At 36.8% G+C, this 17041-nt stretch overlaps 1 protein-coding gene across 2 annotated transcripts in view; it reads left to right on the forward strand.

Annotated features, from left to right (window-relative positions):
- The window catches only part of efna5b (ephrin-A5b), an 83593-nt gene that overhangs the window by 54378 nt on the left and 12174 nt on the right, over window positions 1-17041 (forward strand). For both annotated transcript variants that reach the window (XM_058389976.1, XM_058389975.1), the window contains exon 2: window positions 12068-12360. In XM_058389976.1, coding sequence (XP_058245959.1) covers window positions 12068-12360 — 293 coding nt within the window. The remainder of the gene's footprint in view (window positions 1-12067; window positions 12361-17041) is intronic.

The following is a 17041-nucleotide window of genomic DNA, read 5'->3' on the forward strand; positions in this document are numbered from 1 at the left end:
AAATCTTTCTTCAGAGAATGAATTTTAGCATTGCCTTCGTACCCTACATCATAGTGCTTTTAATGAGTATGATTAAAAAAATATTCTAGACACTTACCTTAAAAAATCATCTAATGCTGCTAAAGGCAATGTTGTGGGCATTTTTTTTTTATGTGAAGTGTTATGTTGATGACACATTCATCTCATTTTCATTTGTGCATGGAATTTGTAAATTTAATGTAAATTATTTTGACAAATTGTAAATAGATTTTTAGATGAGAAGAACTGTACACTGTACCCAGTGCTCTGCCTCTTACTACAAAAGAAACAAATGCATGTTGCTATCTTAACTGGTCTTTGAAAAAGCAATCATACAAATATATAGAAAAGTTGAAAAGGCATTGCAAATGAGGTAACTGCAGTTCAAATTTATTTTAAAACATGAGACATCACACCTCATTTTAGATTCCTACATCATTAGCATGATACATCTGTAATAGCTAAATATCTTTGATTAAATACATTTTTAATAATCTACTATAAAGAGCAGTAAGCTGTAATAAACGATGTGCTGTGACACGTCTGTTTGTAACATGTCTGTGACATGTCTGTTTTAGAAATGCAACAGTCGTCTCGTATATTTTGTGCCTCTTTATGGACATAAGGAAATTGGCTAATGAACATTTCTGAGCATCTTGGAGAATTTGGTGCAGTTCTCTTCAAAGACTTGCTACTTGCCTGTTTTTACAGGAAATCCCTGATGGACTGGATTGTTTTGTGTTTTTTTTTTGTCTGAAAAACTGATGCAAACATTATTTTCTAAAATATACAAAAGTAATGTTTGAAAAGGTAACATTTTTACTGACTCAATGATGTAGAATTTAGGGAATGGGTCTTATAATGAAAATACAGATTTTTTTTGTGGAGTGTTTATGGATTTTGGCTGAGGTGCTTGTGCTATGATATTTCAAAGACAGTGATGTGATAATGTACCATGAATTTGAATATTTTTCTAGACAGTATACTGTACTATTCACTCGTGTGAAAGTTTTCTTTTATCCAAAAGTAAAGTTCAAATCAAAGCATTACTATACATATTACCATCGGCATTTTACCACAAACATTTCTAAAGAACCATTCTCAAATGCTGTTAATAATCTCATCAGCCCTAGTATCACCTTTTTGTCTTAGATTTTGGCAGAGTAAACCTGATGGCATCTCATGCTTCTTGTGTGTGCTAGCGCATGTTTGGGTGCAGCTGCATACTCAAGTTTAACCTCACCACAAAGAAAAGAGGTCTGTGAGACTCTTTGTGGCATTCCACTTACATAGATCACACAGCTCATCCCCAGGCATATTGGCCCCAGACCCAAACCCTGAAGCATCATTAGACCATACTGTGGCCTACTTCCAAAGATTTCCAGAAACAGGCCTTCCATCAAGCCCTGGGAACAGCCTGGGTCTGCCTAACTAGGTCTGAATTGATGTGTACTGTCAAAAGAGAAGGAACAAATCTATCCTAAATCATACACGCACTGTGCAGGATTCTCTTAGATGTAAAATAAATATTTCATACTCTCTGGAAAACTGATAGTCAATCGTTTTATTCTTTTTTTTTGTGATGTCCATATTACTGCAACTCACATACACAGACAGACATCAACACATACATGTGTCCTCTATCTACTGTGGCATGAAGGGTGTGAACTGTGAAATAGCCTACTTGATTAAAATGGTGACATTCTAACTACTACTTAACATTAGTAGTACTTATGGTGAGATGGAAGGCAATGGAACAAACTTCTTCTTTGCTAACACTCTTTCCTTGCATCAATTTTAAGAAAGTCATTTAATCTCTCTCTGTCCTTTGTCCTTCTGTGTTTCTCTCTGTATCTGTCTTGCTTTATTTCCTTTTGTTTTCCATCTGTCTTCCTGTCTTACTCACTTTCTGTCTCTCTATTTCAACATTTTTCTTTTTTTTACTTTTAACTTCCTTATTGCTGGGCTCTCCTTTTATCCAGTTTATTTATCTCTATTGGCTTCTTTCCCTCAGCAGGTACACATTTGGACCATTTAAGCCACCTCTCTATCTTTCTCACTCTACTCTCTGTCTGTCTGCCTGCCTCTCTCTCTCTCTCTCTCTCTCTCTCTCTCTCTCTCTCTGTCTGTCTGTCTGCTATCTTTTCCTCTATTTCTTTTTTTCTGCCACCAGACTTGCATGATGTCATTAAGCGGCTCTTGGGCCAGACTGCAGACAGGGGCTGTTTAACATTCTGGGCATGGGCAGCCCTTCGCTCGAAAACACACTCTCGGTTCATTAGGACACAAATACACACATATACACACATGGAGCAAATTGAGAGAAGGTGTCAGGAGATGGATGACAGACTTGGAATGTGTTTAACATTATTTATAAGGCTTATACAGACTGTGTGGCTTGTAAAATTCTTATAAAGCATAAAACACACATGTGGCAATGTAAAAGTTAAGCTGTGGGAATTTGTGCATGAAAATATTTTAAAAAAATAATAATAATAGTAGTAATAGTAATTATTATATTAATATTATTATTATTAGTAATATTAACAAGAAGAAGAAGAAAAAGAAGAAGAAGAATACATGAGACATACCTTTTTTAGACCAAAAGTAATGGAATCAATGTGGTCCAGTGCACACGTCAGCTCTGATTGCTAGGCATGCCCAATTGATTCCTAGAATTTCCCTTTTGAAAAAAAAAAGGAAAACCTCAGCAATTCATGCAGTCTCCAACAAACTATTTATCATACAGGCCAGACATAGAATGAAAGATGCCAGCTCTCTTGTCACTTGATATCTTCACATAGACAATTATCCAGTATGAGATGCTGAGATGCGCCTGAGGAAAAATACCTTTCAAAATGTGTCCTATCATGCATGTGTACTGGTTAAAATAATACTAGTTTCAATGTCTTTACCACAAATATCTATACTAGAGCTATTATTTAGACAAACCATGCTTTTGCAATAGTATATATTTATATACAATTGAACATTCAGTTCAGTACAATTCACTTTGATTTATATAGCACTTGTGTAACAATGGACACAAAGCAGCTTTATAGAAATATATAAAATTATATAATTTCAGGATGTAATTTTTTCTTCACTTTTTAAGTGTATCAATTTATCCCTAATGAGCAACTATTAGGTAACAGAGGAATGGAAAAACTCCCTGGGAAGAAACCTTGAGAGGAAACAGACTCAAAAGTCTGTTTTCATCTGGGTGACACCTGAGATTGTGATTGTAAATCATTTCCCTTCTATAATTGTGTACTATCTGATCGAAAATGTGCAATTATGTAACCAGGAAATTCATCCTAGTTTTAACATGAAGCCTATTTTGTTGGTTATCATCTGTTTACTGATAGAGACTTGAAAATATTTATGCTATCTATGTGGTTCTGTCCACAGTAATCTTATCTTATCAGGCATATTGGTCTTCATCTCATAAATTTTTCTGTATATTCATCAACAATCATAATAAATGCCCTTTTACATTATATAACTTAATACAAAGACCCCACCTAGTACACATGTTTATGTAGATAAGCCTTCCTGCCTTCACTAAAGCACCTCCTTTTACAGACCAGAAATCAGAAGATAGAAGTCTGGCTTGTAGATTTACAGCCCTGTGAGAAGGATTTTGATTAAGAGACTAGCAGAAAGAAAGAAAATTATGACATTTATAATATTCACTACTTTTTGATATTTATGAGTGATATTCATCCAAGTCTAGCGCATGTCCTTGAGGGTTCATGTGGAAAAGATGTCAAATCACTCTTATTCCACTGAACCGCTGGCTGTACTCTTTTCCATGGAAACTGACAACAAGTTAATATTTAGGTTTATTGATCTTGTTAAGTAAATACTTCAGAAACAATTTGCTTGGACTGGCTGTTAGAGATCAACCAAACTAGACTGCATACTTATCTGTGATGAAATATTTAAAAGCTTATCCCACAAATATAAATTCTTGCACTGCTTGTATGAAGAAACACAAGTAATCATGACAGTAATTCTCTGATGTTTAATCTCAGGCCTGCATTTTGCTTATGCTTCTCTGTTTAGACAGTCTTAACTATCAGGACATGATAAATATATGGTATAAACAGTTTAATAAAAGTATAAGGAAGTTTACACTATGCAAACCATTTATCGTCATAGAGAAATAAACTCATTGACTTGTGAATGCTGGGGGTAGACAGGAAAGAGGGAGACAGGTAGAAGGAACGAAGGAAAAGCAAAGAGAGCAGTGTGTCTTCTCTGTTGGAGACTGAAGTATGACTTGTTGATTTTAATCCATTGCAAATGTGTTGCGCTGCAGGGTTTTGCCTCCTCACTGACCTCAGTAAAATTATACTTCAGAGGAACCACTAGTGGCCTGTTTAAACCAGCTCCAGCCCCCAAACACTGTTTACCAGTTGTTAGCGCTGGCTCATAATGACCCACGCAGAATAAAATGCATGATGCTGAAAGAAGTAGGAGGAAGAGAAACCCGGAGAGAAAAGGTGGATGGGAAGAAATAGAAGTGATAAAGAGACAAAAGGTGAGAACAAGTGGTCTGTCTGAGCTGCAGGATCTTTAAACTCTCTGATACATTGATTTGTCCTGGCGAAGGTTTGATGAATGAACCTCATTAACCTTTCTCCATCATAATGATAAGTAGTTAGGCAGATGTCTGATCTGTTTGTCTTGCCCAGGTCCATTTGCCCCTGACCTCTCTTAAATATTCTTCAAGGCCACCCACCTAATTTATACACACACACACACACACACACACGCACAGAGCATTGCTGCTGCTTTTGGTCAGTACGCTGGTTTAAAGTGACTGTTCAACCGTTCTACTTGCTTATAGATTATACAGTTTCTTTTTTGTACTTTTACACTTATTAGTCTTTTAGCTGAGTCCTGATTAGAGTGAAACTGATAATTGATAAATAAATACACCTGGTGATACAGTCTGAACGAATGCAGCAGGACAATGATCCTAAGCACACCAGCAAATTGTCATCTGTACAGCTAAAGAAGACAAATCAAGGTGTTGGAATGTCCGAGTCAATGTCCAGACCTCAACCTATTGAGATGCTGTGGCAGGATCAAATGCACTCAAACATCAATGAACTGAAGAAATGATGTAAAGAAGAGTTCTCCCACCTGGTTTCTGAATGTTGCTTTACTTTTTGCGAAAAAAAAAAAAAAAAAAATATATATATATATATATATATATATATATATATATATATATATATATATATATATTGTGGCACCTGTGGTTATTTGTTTGTTTATAGAAGTAGATGAGAAGCACACAACTCTTATTTAGACCCTGATAAATATATACATAGAACTGAAGAAGGGTGTACTACCTTTTTCTCATGACTGTATTATAAGTGGCCCAAAGCAGCACAGCCTGCCAGAAATAAGCAGAATGGGCAGTTATGAGCAAACTCTCCTAACCGCTCTAGTAAGGGTAGAACAATGGGCAGTATTGGCATGTCAGATCATTTGAAAATGCTATATTTGATTCGTGACAGGAAAATGCTAAACTGTTTAAATTGCTGCCTGGTTTACTGTAAAATAGAGTGAGATCAAGACTCTAGAATTACAAACATTACCTGTACTGAGACAGGATTACATTTTATTGCACGCAGCTGCTCCTCATATCAAATCAGGGCAGAGTATAGCAGCAGGTGGAGAGGCTATGTAATATATAGTCAATGATAGGGGGCATGCTGCTGAGATTTTCTTTCACAGCTCCAGCATGTTTTCCAACCTTTCCTGATCTTCTGGATTCTTGGGAGTTCAGAGGGTCTTGAGGGAATAAAAAGGACTGATTGACAAAATGGAGTCTTAATGGAGACTGCATTTTTCTATTCCGACATTCTTCCCAGTTTCGTGGGATTTTTATTGTGGCCGCTTAAAAGAAGACGCCCCATCCAGTTTTAACCATCAGCTGGTTCGCATTTTTTTTTCCTAATTATGAAAATTTTCCTAATTATAAAACTTGAATTCTTGTTTGTTCTTTTCAATGAATGCACAGAACTTTTCTACTTTAAGACTTGGGACTGCAAAGTTTAGTCAGCATAATTGGTTATGAAAATTTATCAATGTCATCATTGACTAAACCAACAACAAAAGTAGGTAATAATATAAGAGTGCTTGGGCTTCTAGTTCTCCTGCTCCTGATGAACGAAATAATTGGCATTATAGACATACTACATTTAATAGAAGGGTAGTAAAATATGTGTTTCCATTTAACACTGTAATGAGGCTGGTTAAGGTTAAGCCTTTTAATTTGGGCTTGTTAAGTTTAATAATGAGGCAGCGTCTATGTCATTTAGTACAGTTCAGATAGAAATATAGAAGAAAAATTATTTATTAAAAATACATTCATTATCAAATTTGTCTTTTAAATTGTTAGTGTAATTGGGAACAGGGAATAATCATTCAATTAGCCCTAATGGAAAACATCAGTAAAGTGAGAAGATGCTGATGTTTGTTCCTCAAAGTTTATCTTATTAATATAAAATAATATTGAATAAAATTATATATTAAACTTTTTTTAGTACAAGATAAGATTCATTCAAATATATTTAAAAAGATATATTTTTACAGCCGTACCTAGAATACCACAATTCTATGTTCTGTCAAAGAAAAGAGTTGAAAAGTCATGTTTTTGCCATAAAGGATACAGTAAAGTAAAACAGCCACTGTACCATTGTTTCAAAATGCTACCCTTCTAAATTTGGCTCAAAAGAGTAGCAAGAGAGGTGACATTCTTATAAAGAAATGGAAAAGTGTAGAAAAGGGCAGAGAGAAAGAGAAACACTCTAGTCACTCTGATAAAGAGACACATTGAGAGTCAGAGCCTCTCAAAGAGGTTAGTGAGTTGGGCTGTAAATGCTCAGATGTGACTTAGGATCAGGCTTGTGTAATCTGATGTAGGCCTTCTTTGCTTGTGAGAGCGTTATAGCTTAAGGTATTAGGGCTCCATTCTAGTATTGATCTTCTAATATCTTGGCTGAGCAAAAATGAAATGGGTGTGTATTCTCAAGGATGTACCCAGTGAAAGAGAAGTATAATCCTAGGCAAAAGATCCTCAGCTGGGGACAATCCACATTCAGCTCCACAGTGAGCTTTTGGGCTAATGGATCAATGTTTGATAGGGTCCTTTCTCCACGGTCATTGCTAATCCTCACTACTAAAAGACTCCAACTTTTCAGAAGAAGAACATTTGATGAGAAGTATGACTAAATTTTCTTGGGAAAATCTGTGAAATTGCTGAAAGGAGAAAGAAACCTAAGGAATAATGAACTAAGTTTTAAAACTAGTCCAAGGACGACAACAAAGAAATTTTGTTTAAGAAAAAAATGTTTCCCGTTCAGTCTGAGTAGTGCGAATATTGTTTGGTAGCAAAAACATCCCTATATATGCAGTCTACTAACAAAGTCACAGTGCAGTATCTGTAATGCTGTATTGGGCTCTGTGATGATCATGCACTGTTGTTGAGCTTGTTCTAGAGGGAAAAATATGTGCACAAAATAATAATAATAATAATAATAATAATAATAATAATAATAATAAACAAAAAAACAATGTAGCCTGCAGGCAGAAGCCTTCACTAGGAAGAATGAGTCAGCATAAACCCTCCAGAGTGACATTCAAAGAGGGCAGTATGAGATTTTATTAAAACTGTGGTAAACACTTTTGTGTGATCTGGTGTGACCTTTAGTTTACTATGTATTTACATTATCAATGCAGATCAGTATTAATTATAGCTGTAGGATATTTGAATATAACTCAGCCTGGTAAAACACTGCAATTGTAAGCTATTTGCAGAAGAACATTTCATAATGTGGATTGTGCTGCTTCCCATACCGCAAGGCTATGTCCCAAACTACATAATAAATAGATGACACACACAAAAATCATGTTTTAAAATCATACATACTATGGATTTAAAAATTCTTCAGAGGTTGCAGACACCTTGCCTTTTTTAAAATTCCCAAGTAGGTTTTGATTTTCTGTAACTTCAAACACATCTACAGGCTGTGTAAGAGGAGGAGGAAATATTAATAACACTTAAGTCTAAATCCGATCAAGCTGCTCTTGTAAGAATTTGCAGCAGCCAACTTGTATAAAATGGTCATATAACATACACTATATTGCCAAAAGTATTCGCTCACCCATCCAAATAATCAGAATCAGGTGTTCCAATCACTTCCATGGCCACAGGTGTATAAAATCAAGCACCTAGGCATGCAGACTGTTTTTACAAACATTTGTGAAAGAATGGGTCGCTCTCAGGAGCTCAGTGAATTCCAGCGTGGAACTGTGATAGGATGCCCCCTGTGCAACAAATCCAGTCGTGAAATTTCCTCGCTCCTAAATATTCCACAGTCAACTGTCAGCTGTATTATAAGAACGTGGAAGTGTTTGGGAACGACAGCAACTCAGCCACGAAGTGGTAGGCCACGTAAACTGACGGAGCGGGTGGTGGAGGGGGGATTATGGTGTGGGGTTGTTTTTCAGGAGCTGGGCTTGGCCCCTTAGTTCCAGTGAAAGGAACTCTGTATGCTTCAGCATACCAAGACATTTTGGACAATTCCATGCTCCCAACTTTGTGGGAGCAGTTTGGAGCTGGTCCCTTCCTCTTCCAACATGATTGTGCACCAGTGCACAAAGCAAGGTCCATAAAGACATGGATGACAGAGTCTGGTGTGGATGAACTTGACTGGCCTGCACAGAGTCCTGACCTCAACCCGATAGAACACCTTTGGGATGAATTAGAGCGGAGACTGAGAGCCAGGCCTTCTCGTCCAACATCAGTGTGTGACCTCACGAATGCGCTTCCGGAAGAATGGTCAAAAATTCCCATAAACACACTCCTAAACCTTGTGGACAGCCTTCCCAGAAGAGTTGAAGCTGTTATAGCTGCAAAGGGTGGACCGACGTCATATTGAACCCTATGGATTAGGAATGGGATGTCACTTAAGTTCATATGCGAGTCAAGGCAGGTGAGCGAATACTTTTGGCAATATAGTGTATATCATACATGCAACATGTATTACAAACAGAGGATATTTTAGTGATTTTACACACATGTGACAAATGCTTCAACCACTAAAAAGAGACAAACATGTCTCAATATTTCAGTATGACCGACATTTCTCTGTGAGCATTTTGGTCCCATTTTGCCAGCAGACGGGAGTCTACTGTATCAGGGTAACGGATTATAGGCAATCACACCTCTATTTTTCATCATAAAGAATCTCTCTCCTCCTTTCTGCTTTACTCTTTCTCTTCATGTCCCTCTTCTCACTCTCGTTACTACAGGCTGGCCAGGGCCAAGTGTCATTTTGGTGGCTGATGGGACTTCATTTAGAGAGAGCAGCAATCTCACTGGGCTGTGTAATTGTAATGGAAATGGGTCAATCAAGTCCCAGTGTGGTTGGCCGCCCCTCTCACCAATCCAGCAGACCCACAGTGCTGCGACAGAGACGGAGAGAGAAAAATAGCTAGAGAGAGAAAAGGCATGTAGACCGAAATGAAAATAACAGGTTCCCTGTATCTTCAGTTCTTCAGGGGTTATAATAAGCTTCGTAATAAATGTTCTAAACTTGGGCAAGCCTCTCTCTGATTACAGAGTACACAGTGTTTTGACTTAAAGCTTTGCCCCAACAGCTGTAGCATAACAAAGACATGTTAATAGCATCATTTGACAATTAGCCTTCTATCCTTTCTCAGTTTTTAATTACAGCCTTCTTATTGCTAATCGTCAGGAACCTTTCCTGCAGCTGGTGGAAGCTTGTTTTTAAAAATTAGAAAAGCCACCAACCAACTTACATTCAGTAGTGGCAGTAGCTATGATGCCAATCTGCCGAAGAAGCTTTAGCTGATTTATAGCCTCAGTTAATATTTCTCAATGAAGAAGTTTGATTAAGCATAATCTTAATAAGACATACAATTTTCTATTTGTTGATGTAAGCCAGACTGCTATCAGTCTTCAGTGAATGTTACCGTTGGCTGTGCTGCAAGTTCTGCATCTCAATGTGCAAGTTCTTCATTATCATGCTAGATATTAATAGCAAATAAATGAATGAAATAAAACAACAGACATTACCAATGCATTATTACTTATATATATATATATATATATATATATATATATATATATATATATATATATATATATATATATATATATATATATATATTTGAAAAACACCTACAGCTTTCTGTGCCTTATCTCTGACAGCAGAATAAATGTTTAGCTGTTTGTGTAATTTAGTCTGTCATCATTCTCATACATTTTATGTAAAAGCTTGCAACATCAATGAATATAACCCCCGAATCATCACGAGCATAAAGTGAATGTCCAATACTGACTTTTATTTTCCTGCCTAAAACAGAAATTTAAAAGCCCTTGTCTCTGTGCTATATTACTGAGGCATGGAATAGAGATTTCTCTTCTAATGCAGTCATGTTGGTGTCTTTGTGATTACTTTTGTTTGTTTGTTTTTTAACAGGTCAAAATAATAATAGTTTACATCATGTGAGCATGAATTACATTTAATCCATTTTCAAAAAGAGAGCAACATGTGACTCCTCTTGTTGGTTATTAGAGATGGACTGAAGACTGAGTGCTGAGTTTGTCTCTGTCTCTTTATATTATGCTTCCATTGTATGAAACATCCTCGTCTCTTCACCTCATTGTGGCTGGCAGCAAAACCATGATTTTATTATCAGTGCTCACATCAAATCAAGTGATGAACTCACTGGGTTTATTGCAGCCATTCTTTACCCACCTTAACCTTCACGTAACTGTTAAATGTGCAGTGAGAGGATCCTGCTTTAACTGTAGCATTATCGACTTAATGACATGGCACATTTTTAAACATTTAATGTCATACTGCATTTCTAGGTTTTAAATGACGTTTCTGTATGCTACATATTGCACTGTACACACAGGCACAAGGTTTGTCTTGTCTGTAATAAATGAGATGTGCACTTTTCCATGGAAACAGCTGTTATGTAATCTGTCCTTCTCTTCTGTCTCCAAATCAGTCCTTTATAACAGTCTACTTATTATTATTAATATCATTATTATTATCACCAGCCCTTTCAGTCTTATTGTTTACTTTGGACAGTCCACAAAATACACAAGGGCAATGCGAGTAGCTCTTGGAAAGTCTGATGTAGCTACCAGATTCTTTTCCAAATACAAAGACATTCTTTTCATCTTTCCAATGTTTGATGTGAGGCAGAACAAACTGTAAAAGTTACATGCACCACTGGGTCATATACAACAGTACAAGTCTTCAATTAAAAGTTCCAGCAAGCTTCTGTCAGGTGATCAATCTAACGAGCAAAGCTGATCCTCAGCTAATGCTTTGACCTGCTGTTCACTGTTTAAAAAAAGTGTCCAGCTAGTAGCAGATCTTCTGTCAAGGTTGTTAAAAAGAGAACAAAAAAGAGTAGAAAACCTCAAATTAGCTGTGTTTGTCCAGAAGAATGATTTAAAAGCCAAACAAATGAAGTTATCACTTTAAAATCCTCTTGTGGCTTTAATAATGTTAACGAGTCGACCAGTTACGTCAACGCTTTTCATTTGAATGAAAAAATGTAAATAAAATGTCAGTAGACTGCTTGATTTCCTCTCTCTACATACTTAGAGGCATTACATGTTGTAAAGCTAGAGTCTTTTTGCATCTGAGAGGCATGTAGTAATCCATCAGCATCTGGAATTCTTTTGCATGGTTTGCTTGAAAAGCTTTATAGAACCAACACCCTATTTACTAGACGTTTATGTTAACTTGGAGATCATAAATACTGTCAGTGACTATATTTCAAAGCCATGGAATACAGAACCATGGAACATTTATGTTTCCTCACAGCCCTTCTCAGAGAGATAAAGAAAAGCGCTCCCCTGCAAAACCTTTTGCTTGTTTGGAGAATCTTGGCATTCTCTGTCTGAGTAACAGACACAAAGCACTGATCTGAAAATAGTAGAAGTCACAGCTTGTTTTCATTTCCCTCTTTCTTGCAGGTTTCTCCGTGGAGACTACCACATTGACGTCTGTATAAACGACTACCTGGACGTCTACTGCCCGCACTATGAGGATTCAGTGCCTGAGGAGAGGACGGAGCGCTATGTCCTCTACATGGTGAACTATGATGGCTACAGCACCTGTGATGACACAGCCAAAGGCTTCAAGCGTTGGGAGTGCAACAGGCCACACTCGCCCAACGGGCCACTCAAGTTCTCGGAGAAGTTCCAGCTCTTCACACCCTTTTCCCTGGGCTTTGAATTCCGGCCAGGCAGAGAATATTATTATATATGTAAGTAAATTTCACACTGTGACTTGACTTGACTTGATTTTACTCATACTAAATACGGTGAAAGTTTTGTTTTACGGCTTTGTTTTTTTCACACGTTAAAATGCACACTTTAAACAAACCCAAGCATAGTTTATGAAACAACTCTATAAAGTTTCAAAAGACCTTATAATAAAAACCCTCCCCATTTGCTTGTATGGAATATAATCATATAATTTGCATCTTGAAAAAAACTGGTGTGGTCAATAAAAAGTTCACATAATATTTTCATGACTTTTTTTTAGCCGACTTCTTAACTCCGTTTCAGGTAGTGTTTCATGTATCTTATTGATTTTAATGGCAATTAAATATAATTCTGAGGTTAGTAATCCAATATATTTCAACAGGAATAGCTCAAAGCAGTGGGCTAATAGGGCTAAGCATCATTGCTCAAAGATAAAAAAAATCAATATACAGTTATATTTTTGCCATCCTTATTGTCTTATTTGTTTTAAAGAGGATTCATTTCTTATCTTTTTTTTAAAAAAAAAACAAGTACAGCAGTACCACCCAGGATGATGAGTAAAACACACAGAATGGTCCAGGAGGCACTGTAAGTGTAATGAGACCAGGTCTGTAGATTCAGTGGCAGTCATTTCAGGTGATTATGCAGAGTGACACGCCCCCAAGATTTGAGCTCCATTTGGGCTAAAGCTTGTTTCAGTGATGTTTCCGTAATAAGTCATCAGCAGTCATGCTAGCCAAATTTTCCCAAACCGAATGCAATTTACCACACAATTATAAGCAAAGAGCTGTTGTGTGGGTCTGGCCATTGAACATCTGCTGAGGCAAAATGGATATGAATCAGTACTTACAAAAAAAAAAAGAAAGAAAGAAAAGAAAATCTGAGCTGTTGGCTGAAAAACACATGTCCTTCAATGGTGAGATAAGCAATAATCTGGCTAAGCCTAATTAGTTTTCCACATAAGATCTGCTTTAAGCCCATGCTTCTGCTTCTGTGTCCTGAGACGTCATTACAATCTGTATATATTACATACTTGACTGGTGAAGGCATAAAACCTGTCAAGCTCATCCTTCTCCTACAAACCCCTTTTCACTACAGACTAAACATCTGTGAAAGATATTTGCTTTTTCTGATTGATTCACCTGTCTGTTTCTGTGTCTGCTCCTTTTGCCTGAGGAGATTTTGCTTTATGGTCTCGCTCCTCTTGCCTACATGCAACAAGTCGTCTTTAACCGAAATGTATTTAAATTACTCATTTGCTGGTGTACCCTGTTAAGTGACCTTGAGTTTGAGAAAAGTGTTAGACAAATTAAACATTGTTATTAGTATTATAGTAGTAGCATTATTATCATTATTTTTTATTATTATGAGCAGTAGTTTATTAATATTATTTGAATTATTTAACACATACCAAATGTTGCATGTAATGTGGTTTGGCCTGTATGTATTAGTCCACTTAAATCTTTTCAGGAAGAAGTTATTTTGTAAATGGCTTCCTTAAAGAGATTATAGTCTTTTCCCCCAAATTCATCTGTCAAGCTTCACACTTCGCATTCTCTCCTCATGTCTACATTAGGCTTCTCTACATTCTACATTCCCCCTAGTTGTGAATGAGTGTGTAGATGATGGACGGCTTTTCCTTTCAGGGTGTATTCCTCCCTTAAGTCCAGTGTTTCCACTTTGGATCCAATACCCTGACCATGCTAAACTGAAAATGAGTGAAAACTGCAGTTGTGATTTTCTTCACTGCCTGCTAATTTCATACTCAGATTTTTCAGATGATTGATTACACTGCTGCTCACAGTGGATTTGATTAGAAAGCTCAGCTTGTTAAATCTGCACAAGATCAGAAACCAAAACCATATGCAAGCATAATCCATAAATAAAGATTTAATCAATTCAGTTTAATTCCATTTATTTGTATAGCACATTAACATGGACGTTGTCACAAAGCAGCTTTACGAAAACCTTAAAACTCAGAATTTATATCCTGAATTTATATTCAGGATATAAATTCTGAGTTTTAAGGTTTTCGCTAATGAGCAAGCCAGAGCTAATGGTGGAAAGGAAAAACTCCCTGAGACAATATGAGAAAGAAACCTTGAGACGAACCAGATTCAAAAGGGAAATCATCCTCATCTGGATGATATTGGATATGGTAAAAAAAAGAAAGAAAGAAAGAAAGAAAGAAACTTTATTGTCAAGAAGTGCAGTTGTGTAACTAGGAAATTCATTCTAATTAACCTGTCTTCAAATCTTGTTGATGTTATCAACTGGTCACTCAAGGAGACTTAAGTGTTAAACTGTTTGTGGCAATTGCTGTCCTAAAGCTTTTCTATCAAATATAATTCTAAACCATTGTAGCACAACTATTCATATCAATTGCAGTCCAAAGCCATCTTCATGGTTTTAAGTTTTACCATCCAGAAGATACCCATGTATCTCTTGGCCACTCATGTGGGGTCATCCTCAGCAGCAGGGAGTGGCCTCCAAATGTCAGAAGGCTACACTAAATTGACTTAGGTAGGAATTTACTGTGCCACCAGAATAAAGAAGATGCCAAATGGACATTAATAAGATACCAAGGCAAAATTCCAGTATGACCACTGCTTGTTGTAATTAGTAGTTTCTTCATAAAGACACTATAGCCAGTTTTATATTGGATCACAATTCTTAGGTTTGCATAAATGCAGGTTAAAGCTCATCTAGATGAACTAGTGACTAAAGGCAAATTCCTCTATAACATTGTTGTTATACCAACATGATTTGCCTTATTTGTGAGCCAAAGTGTTTGTATGTTTGTTTTTGTTTGCTTATTGTTTCTGTGGCTCCTGACTGGAGAGCTAAGGTGACATTAAATGCATCTGCTTCTATGAATTATCTTTGACCTGAATTACATTTCTCATATGTGTGTTGACTTACTTTTAACCAGCCAGATATAATTGTCCCTTTGATGCTTGTGAATTTTTTAGGTACTCTCATGGGTTAACCTGATGACAAACTGCCACAGATATTGCGAGTCAATTATAAGTCAGTCCAACAATGAAAATTAAAACGTCACATTGTGGCTTTCCAGATGGAAAAATGGCCCTTTTTGTTGTACTCTCCCCAGGTTCAGCAGGAGTGAGCTTGATTTGTAGTCTTTTTGATAGGGTTTAGGGAGAGGAGACAGAGTTCCGCTGTCGTCTCCTTGAGAAGCACAAGCAGGTTGATCAAGGAAAGCAGAGCCAGGGCTGGAATCAAATTGAGGCTATAATTCTTCTTTTTTTGTGTGTGTTGGCCATGACTCTGGGTCTGGAGAAGGTAAATTGTCTATCAGGATGCTGTGCTGGAGTAGACAAAGTGAATTTTTTTTTTTTTATCTGGGACAAACAGCATTTACTTTACTTTTTACCTTTTTTTTCTAAACTCCTGTCTCTATTCTGTACAGGCTTGAAAAGCCAGGGTACTGATGCTAACTTTACAACCTGGAGGACAACACAGGAAGCTATTTAATGTTGCACACATCTGCAAGCAATTTAAAAGAATTCAGTCTGAGTTCTCTGAGTTCTCTCTCTGTGTGAGTGTGTGTGTCTCTGTGTATGTGTGTGTGTGTGTGTGTGTGTGTTTGTGCATGTTTGAGTTTGTGTTGGATGAGAAATCTGGGCGTGAACCTTTGAGGTCAAAGGCCGGGACATGTTGATAGCTCATGTGACCCCCCACTTTGAAAAGCTTGAGGCAGCATCTTTTTCTTATATTGTGAATCTGAAGATAGATTTAATCTCAGAAGGTCTGTAAATCCAATATTAGAGGAGCTCCTAGGAGAGAGTTAGAAATATAATGAATCACATTTTTGTGGTGTGAATAGAATGAGAAATCTGTATACTCTCCTCTGTGGTGGTGAAGGTCTTTATATATGATTGATAATATTTGTGGTAGAGTTGGCATGGTAACACAGAAGTTCAGTAAAAAAGAGCTTGCACATCTGTTAAACGTGACCGTGGACATTCAGGTGTCGTATTTTTTTACAGGGATAGATTGGAGGATGATCCAACAGTACAAACAACAAGCAGGCTAATCATTTGTATGAACGTAATCTTTCTTTCCATATTTTGTCTTCGTATTGTACTCTTACTTTTGGCTGTGCAACCTTCTCTTTGTTTTCCATAGTATGTCACGCTGAAAAGCTTACATGTTGATTTTGCCTCAGGTGTTTACATTTACTTCAGTTTAACTTTATTCTCATAATTTTTATAGTTGTATATTTTAACAAAAATGCTTGCTGGGCTAGCGCAGCATGTGGAAACAGTTCAGTTACACAACTGAAGATCAAGTACAAATAACTTCAAATACCATAAGAGTCCATAAGAGACAAAGAACAATACAATAAATAAACATGAGTCAGCTGCAGGACAGCAACATTATATTTAATATAGACATGATCTTCAGAAACGAAATGATGTATATAATGGAATGGAATAAGAAAAAAAAAAAATCAGTGAATTTATTATGGCTACTGTTCAGTTTCACTGGTGTTTCTGAGAGGACCTTCAGATGACCTTTCCAAAAGTCCTCATACATAAACTCCCTGGACATGTCAGTGGGTCCAAACGTAACATTCCTGACTCATGTAAATACACTCCGTTTTGTATTAGTTTCATGGTAGTCACTGTATGCAGCTCCTGCCAGACGAAGGTTTTA

The sequence above is a fragment of the Hemibagrus wyckioides genome, linkage group LG05, assembly GCF_019097595.1.
Source record: "Hemibagrus wyckioides isolate EC202008001 linkage group LG05, SWU_Hwy_1.0, whole genome shotgun sequence".
NCBI lineage: Eukaryota > Metazoa > Chordata > Actinopteri > Siluriformes > Bagridae > Hemibagrus > Hemibagrus wyckioides.